This window comes from Cyphomyrmex costatus, unplaced genomic scaffold (assembly GCF_001594065.2).
Source record: "Cyphomyrmex costatus isolate MS0001 unplaced genomic scaffold, Ccosl1.0 scaffold335, whole genome shotgun sequence".
NCBI lineage: Eukaryota > Metazoa > Arthropoda > Insecta > Hymenoptera > Formicidae > Cyphomyrmex > Cyphomyrmex costatus.
In genome coordinates this window covers 142,922-151,543 of record NW_017277504.1, presented here as the reverse complement: position 1 = coordinate 151,543, position 8,622 = coordinate 142,922, and the positions used below count along the sequence as shown (strand labels likewise).

Below are 8,622 nucleotides of genomic sequence, written 5' to 3'. Positions count from 1 at the left end.
TTAACACCTAAAAATGTAATAAAAATCCACAAAGCAATTGTTTTTCATTTAGTGCAATTTGTGAAACTTTTAAGGAAAAGAAAACTTATCTGAAATACCGTAATGTTAGCTTTCTAGAGGCTCGCTAAATAATATATTTGCGCTTTCTTGCACTCCACGCCGAGATCCTTTTGCCACTGTCTTTTCCATGGAGATATGGGATAAAAATACTAAAATAGATAATCACGGAAATGATTCAAGATTCTAAATATTTAAATATAATATTTAAATGTAAAATAATAAATTATAAATACCATATGGATATATGATTCGTTCATAACATTAAAATATAACCAATTGCTCTTACAACTTACCATATTCTGCACGCTGTTGAAAAAATTTCGATCACATCTGCTATTTACTTATTTAAAACTCCCGAAAATTCAGGTTATTTCGCTTGTATGTCAAATCAGTCAAATGTGGTCGTAAGCGGACGTAAGGTTCAGTCGTAACGTCAATCGTGCATGGATTGTGACAATTAATATAGAAAGGTGGTCACTTTTCATTTTGTGAAAATTTCCGAGGGACAGAATTAATTACTAGTACAAGTAAAATAATTCTTTTTGGGTGCGTTCCGTTACTCGCATGATGCGCATAGACTGCATAGACAATCGTTCCGTTACATCTAATGCGCGCATTGGTAGAGCATAGAATTCCCCAGATTCCCCCCACCATTAGTGCATGAGGAGCGTATCAGCTACTGGAAGTTTTACTTCGAGTAGCTGATGCGCTGTCTATGCGCGCCTGTACATACGTAAATTTGGAAATTTCTAAACAAACACGTTTGATGTTTAAAACGCTTTCCTTCATTAATAATAAAAATGGGAGATCTCATGGAATTTCCTATGTTATTAAATGACGAAGTTATAACGCTATTTGTGAACAAAGAAACTGTCGAAAAAGCAACAAGAGGTAAATATTGAAACTTGAAGGTTATGTTTTACTATTGCAATCGTAATTTTAATTAAAAATTAATAAATAATATTAATGAAATTAATATATTATTTCAATACAGATCAAAACTTCCTGCAACAGTTAATTAACAAAACATTAAATAAAAATGCAGAAACTGAATTGCTTGCTAACACCCCAACAACCACACTTACTGACTTACCAAATGAAAACATAGATAACAATTTGAAAGATACAGGTTTGTTTTTTTCTAGTTTTTTCTCATAAACTTTGTTTTTAAAAATGTATATCCCATATATTTACGGATATTTGCAGAAGAGACCGCCTACGCACTGACAAGCGTGTAGCATGCGAAGAAGAATTACACTGATCCCAATAATTTAATGATATTTTCAGATACTGCAAAGAATTTTATGTGGCCAGATAATGCGGTGTATCTTCTGCTAGAATTATACCAAGAAAAGGAAGAAATGTTTAATAGCTCATTTAAAAAACATAATATTTTGTGGAAAGAGATTGCTACATCAATGAGGGAAACAAATAACAGTTACAATGTGACAGGACAACAATGTTCTAATAAATTATCTAGATTGAAGCGAACGTATCGAAATATTATCGACTAAAATAAAAAAGTGGCAATGGTCGAAATTCGTGGGAATTCTATTCTGTAATTAGCAATTTTTCGGTCATTCAAGCAACGAAAATATAATAAAACATTTTGTTTATTTTAATAGATAATGGATTCAATATTTGGAAAAAAAGCATCCACGAAACCGCCTGTTGAGGCATCCAGCGATGGTCCACTACAACCAACACCATCGACTTCGAATACATATACCTCAACTTCAACCCCTGAAGTCCAAAGTAAGTATTTTTAAAATTCACATGAAATTGAACTTCGTTTATCATTATTTCAAAGAGCTTATAAAAAATTAATAGAACATCTGAAATCATAATTACTATAGGCCTATAATCTGTAAATAAAGTGTTTCTATTTGTATAATATTATTGTATGTTTAATTAAATAATAATTATTTATTTTTTATAATTACATATGTATATTGTAGCCATAAAATTAAAATATACTTTTATTCAACATTATTTTTTATAATTAACCATATTAGATGCAACTAAGAAGAGAAAGGTCGAAACCATACTAGAAAATTTCATAGTCAATATTCGTGAGGAAAGAGAGATTGTAAAAAAACAACGGATCGAGGATAATCAAATTCGTCAACAAAGTCGAGAAGCGAAATACGTAGAAGAAAGACGTGAGCGTTTAAAAATGCATAACGAAAAAATGGAAATATCTAAATCTTTGATAAATATTTTAAACAAATTAGTTGATAAGTAAAATAAATAAGGTAGTTAATAAGTTTCCTAATTATTTTAAAGAGTTCAAGTTCTAAAGTTTATAAGTTTTAAGAGTTGTAAAAATGCATTCTAGTTTTTTTACGTTTAAAAGTTCTAAACATGTATTTTTAAATGTTTAAGTTTTAAGAGTTGTTTTAAAATGTGTTCCAAAGTTTTTGTACTAAAGATATATAAATTTTTTTTTATACCAAAGATATAAGACAAATACTTAATAAATAGATTTTGATAGTGAATAATTATTTATTTTTCATAATAACATATGTACATATTTGTGATGTATTTAGCACGGTTAGTACTTCTGTAAGTACGCACACCGTATAGTAGCGCCGGTCTACCCAAATGCGGCGTGCTCAGGTTAAGTTAGTTGCGTACGTGCCGCCAAGAGAGAGAGCACACGAACTCCGGCACGGTCGTAAATGTACTAAGATTTTATTAATTAAATATATCTCAAGGGGAGTAGTGAGTTAACTTTATTTAAGAAGCATCCTCGCCACTCGGGAACATAATAATATTAATTTTTTTACTCTAAATTAACTAAAATTTATGCTAAAAACTACTAAAATCTACTCTAAATATTGTTTCTTACAAATAATGAGAACAGAAGTTTAGTACACAAACTTCATTGTATTTTCATTTCCAAAGCATTCATAATTCTATTTCTTTTTTCTTTCCCTGCATTACCTGCATTATCCGCATTATCTAATACAATGTTTGCTTCATCGTCATGTTGTACTAAGCCTATAACCATTTCGTCATTTTGCAGTAAACAAATATTATGTAATACGCAACACGCAACTATAAATTCTGGGATTTTCTTGATATCCGTTAATGGCAAGTAATCAAGTAATATTCTAAAACGAATTTTGAGTTGCCCTATCACTCTTTCTATAGCCATTCGTGTTGATGACAAACAAAAATTGAAATTTGTTTGTCGCCGGGTTAGATGCCCGTTATTTCTTCTGAATGGCACCATAATGTTTGGGTGAATATTATAGACAGCATCTCCAATGATGTGAGAATCTTCTGGAAAATACTGTTCGGGTAACTCAAGAAATCGAGCTACCGGCGAGTTCCGAAATACTCTGGCATCATGCACAGATCCCACCTGCCCAGCGTAGCAATGCGTAAATAATCCTCGAGAATCACAAATCATTTGAACATTCATGGAATGAAAGCCTTTTCTATTTATGTAGGAGTCTGCATCTTCAGTGGGAGCTCGGATTTTAATATGCGTTCCATCCAATGGCGCCAATAACATTAGGAAAGCCACATGATCGTTGGAATCGCTCCATCACATCTAAAGCAACTTAGTTTCTCGGCCATCTAATAAAACGAGGTGCCACATAATGAAGAGCATAAGTCACTCGCCGTAATGCTCGAAAAGCCGTAGCCCTCCCTACACCGAATTTTGTAGCAATAGATCTGAAACATAAATAATATTATATGTAAACTAAGAACATTGATTTGAATGAAATTTTATATATGCAGAGCTGGTAAAAATATATAAAAAAATTTTTTTATTTCAACTTGTATGTAATTTTAAATCAAAAGATTTTATATTTTATAATTCAAATACAAAGATTGTCAAGTATTTTATATTTCAAATATTTTTTTTAGCCCTGCATATATGTATATATGTATATATATGCATATGTGTCGAGTTTATTATTATATAAAATTTGTATGTAATATACCTGTACGAATCAGGCATTGCCATAAACCAAATGGCGATAAGCAATTGCTTCTCCTCCGATATTGGCTTTCTATTACAAAGATAATTATTAGTGGCACGTAATCCGCAAGTCCAATTGTTGTCAGTACCATTTCAAATGTTTGAGGAAACATTCTAAAAAAGTTTAACATATAAAACAATATTCAATAATTTTAATTATTTACAACTGTCACATTTTTAGGTTATAGTAAAAATATTTAACGAAAAACTTCGTCCTATTTCTTAATTTATTCAATTATTACTCACCGAAAATGTTCTTTGAATACTGTTTTTGAATAGCCGGGAATAACCCTTTCTACATAATCACTTAATTTTTCTGAAATGATCATTTCTCCCCGCGTAGTATCAAGCATTAAAATAAAATATAATATTTCTATTACCTTGTATTAATTAGCATTTTAAGATTTATGATGACTTAATTTTTGTGTAATTATTGTATTTAGATTTTGACATAATTGAATTTCTCGCATTTAAACGATCAAATTCTAACACTTGAATTTTAATATGACTATATTGATGTTGAAACTATTGTGGATTGAAAAGAAGAAAGACACCAATAAAGAAGGTTATACATTATTTAACTGTTATCGAAAATTAGGGTTCCATTTAATTTGAGACTATTGTAATTCATTGATGAAGGCTCTGCAGTGTAGCCGAAACGTTTGAAATTTGATGTATGAAATGCATGTATGATGTCTTTGTAAGATTATATTAAATATGAATATTATGATTTGTTAACTTTTAAGATCTAATTATTGCTCGTAAAGGTCGTACATTGATTGTTGTTTTATAATATTTCTAATTCTTCATTTAAACACAACTCCTCATTTTCATTATCGCTGTTAGAATCATCACTGCTGTTAGAAATACTTTCAATCTCTTCATCATTATTTAAAATAATTGAAATTATTACACTCAAGATTGTGTTATCCATGTTTTTATATTTCGCCGCATACATCAAACTGCATTACAGCATTAAACGCATTCAATCATTCCGTTTCTAAACGTGCATACTGCGCATTAACGAAACGGAACGCTATCTATGCGCGCAGCGCATTGTCTGCTGTCTTATATGCACTCGATGCGAAAAACGGAACGGACCCTTTATAAACAGTTAAATACATTCTATAACTACAATTACTACCTTTTCTACTTGTATTATCGGTGATTGTACAATTCCCGTATTTATACTGGGAGCAGCATTGGTACTTGTACTGGGAATAGCATCCGTAATGTTCTTTTGAGTCTGGAGAAATGAATTCCAAGATATCAGCTTTGCAATGCGTGTATACTAATTAAAAACATGAGAAAGTAACATTTGTCTTTGCATTATACTTACACATGGATCGTCAGCAATACTTTCATCAAGATCAGGCACATCTGTTGTTTGACGTTGAGTCGATTATCTGTTATATTGATTGTTAGTTGTATTTATTGTTATTTCTTTGTGGTGTCTTAATAAATGATTACGAAGGTTATTGGTATTACCACTACAAGAAACTTCTCTTTGGCATATTTTACAAGTACCTATATTTAAACCTTTCACAAAATATTGCCATGCACCGCTTCTTTTGACTTTACCCATTTCAAATGGTCTTTCTTCACGCACTCTACAATTTGTAGTTTATCAGTGTGGATGCCGTTGCTTCCGCTATTAAGGTACGTTTCCACTAAGTACGTCACGCGTTGCGTCGTCCATCGCGTCACGATGAGACGCGAAAGAGAGAAAGAGAAGTTTATATATGTATGTATATATGTATGTATACATACATATATACTATGTAGTTTATTATGCATTTCACACACTTGTGCTTACATGGACTTCCAATACGAAACATTTACATTTAAATATCTTTACAAAAACTTAATCTACCTAAAAACATTTAATAATCTACGCAACTCTTACACATCCCGCGGACTAACACACACTCTCTCTCTCTCTCTCTCTCCCCCCCTTACTCGCTCTATCATCTCCATCCATCTTAATCCTCTCCCATCCTCATTTAATACATCTCCATCTTTATCTCCTTTTTCCTTCACATACTCGCATCTGTTCTTTAAATGCTCAACATTCTCTCTCTCTCTTGCACACAGTCTACACTTTCTCTCCTCCTCATCCATCCAATACTTATTTCCCCTCTCCTCATTCCCGCACCTCCACCTCGCTATTTTCACCAGTCTTTTTCCCTCCTTTCTCTTACCCATTCTTATATACATTGGTACCCCAATCACTCTCCCGTATCCTGCACAAGACTTAGATGCTCTCACTTCCTCTCCTCTCTCTTGTTCATCCACTTCTATATCCCTTTCTCTCAGAATCTCCCATTTATTCTCTCCACATTCATTCATGGCTTCTTCACTCATACCTCCTCTCCATAGATACTTCCCCCTCTCCACACTCTCTCTTGTCCATTCACTCCTATCATTCTCTCTTTCGCTCTCTTTCTTCTCCCCCATGCACATCATCCCGATTTCCCCTCCCTTTCCTTTCTCTAATTTTTCCTCAAACCTTCCTGCCCTCCATCCCATCTCTACTCTTAATTTATTTCTTTTCAACTCCTCTCTTGCTATATACCCTGGTGTTACCCTTTCCAACCCCAAAATCCACTTTAGATATTTTTCCTGAATCGCTTCCACCTCCTTCCATTCTCTGTATCCCCATATTTCCACTCCATAAAATAAAATTCCCTTCACTATACTGTCAAACAGTTTTAACCTCCATCTTACATCCCCCTTAAATTTTCTCTCCCCATAACTCCATACCCATCCCATTGCCACTCTAGCTCTTCTCACCCTTTCTCTCACATGTTTCTTATCCCCTCCATGCCTTGTTATCACTACACGTAGCTGACGTATTCCATGAGAAATAAGCGAATATTTACTTGGTTACGGAGTTTACATTCGTTTACTAGGGTACGGAGTTACATTCGTTACTTCAAAATTTTTTTGTGGACAGATAAGTAGGTCAATAGGAGTACAAAAGGGGAAAGATATACGATCCTCAATAGCACAATGTTGTTTATTTTTGTTTAGTAAATATAACAGCGAAAAATAGCCATTTTATTTCCATTATATACATATACACAAACTTTCTCAATCTCTCTCTCTCTCTCTCTTTCGCATCGCGTTGGACGATGCGACGCGTGACGCACTCAGTGGAAACATGCCCTTAAGGTGCATTCCCATGCATACGTCAAGCATCAAGCAGCGGAAGCAGTAATCAATGGGTGCGTTCAGCGGACTCAACAATTGAGTGAGCGTTCGCTGTTATTGGTGTATTCTTCTAGATCCAAAATTCTGATTGGATGATCCAAAAGAATACACCAATAACAGCGAGCGCTCACTCAACTGTTGAGTCCGCTGAATGCGCCCAATCAGTGAGGCGATATGAGGCAACCTTAGAGTGGAAACGTGAAAAGCGAAAACGTTTTAATTGAATCGATCTTTGGTCTAAAGAATCGATTTACACAGGATTAATCGAAGCAGTAAAATCGATCTAAAAAATCGATTAATCGGTGTAAAAGAATCGATTCCTCAAAAAATCGAATCGAGATCGCCTATCCCTAGTGTATAACCAGTAGCGTACTACCAGTTTTGCTAGCCACCGACTGATTCGGTGTCGCTACCCATCAACACGGAGTTCTTGGCTGAGTATTCAGGAGCCTTAAATCTATTTGTTATAATCATGGATTATTAAAATCATAGATGTATATGATCGATGCCAAAAAATCGACGCGGAAACATAGAAGAGATCTCACTAACGAGAAGCATAACCAAGTGCAGCGCTAAGCGCACATGTTGCACCTTATCACTCCTCGAGATCAATTGTGTATTTCGAAATGACGTGAAAATTACAAAATTATGCAAAAGTGAGCAAATTTACTAGAATATTTATAATATTATTGGTCAACAATTAATAATTCGTTCAATTTTGTAATTTTGACTTTGTTTCAAGAAATACAATTGCACGCAACGTAATCGAACTCAGAATACCAATCGGAACCCCGTATTATAAGTAACAATGAATAGGACTTTTAATTTATTACGGATTTTTTAGGAAGAATCGTTTCCGTCATTGCAAACTCCTTGCAATATTACAATTTCATGTAATAATATTATGTATAGATATATGTACACACATACAGCTTTTAAAAAAGTATGAAATAAAAGAATTTTAAAAATAAATTTAAGATATAACCTTAAAAAAAAAATTAAATTTGAATAAAATTAAAAAATAAAGCTTTTAAAAGTATGAAATTAAATTAAAAATATAATTGATGAAAACTAATATAAGAAACTAAAAAAAGTTAATGATATAAAATTATAAACTAAAAAAAAATTGACAAATAAAGGTAATAAAAAAATAAAAAACTGAAATTTTAAAAACTAAAAAAATTAACAACAAAACTAAGAAACTATATAAACTAAAAATTAAAAAAAATAAAAATGTAGATTGTAATAAGGTTCAATAAATTTAAAACTAATGGAGAGAAACAGGGCTACGAGCCAATAAATTCGTTAAATTCTTTCTTTTTTTTTTTATTTATTCTAATATATTGCAAAGA

The 8,622-nt window shown here is 32.6% G+C and overlaps 1 protein-coding gene across 1 annotated transcript; it reads right to left on the bottom strand.

The window, feature by feature from the left end:
* Window positions 1–2,944: 2,944 nt before the first annotated feature.
* LOC108776065 (putative nuclease HARBI1) lies at window positions 2,945–3,744 on the bottom strand. Its single transcript, XM_018542572.1, has one exon. It carries the CDS (start codon window positions 3,581–3,583, stop codon window positions 2,945–2,947), a length of 639 nt encoding a protein of 212 aa, XP_018398074.1. The 5' UTR covers window positions 3,584–3,744.
* Between the last annotated feature and the right edge of the window lie 4,878 nt (window positions 3,745–8,622).

Bases quoted from the DNA above. Each gene is read 5' to 3' on its own strand.
- LOC108776065 (XM_018542572.1), bottom strand. From the start codon at position 3,583: ATGTTATTGGCGCCATTGGATGGAACGCATATTAAAATCCGAGCTCCC.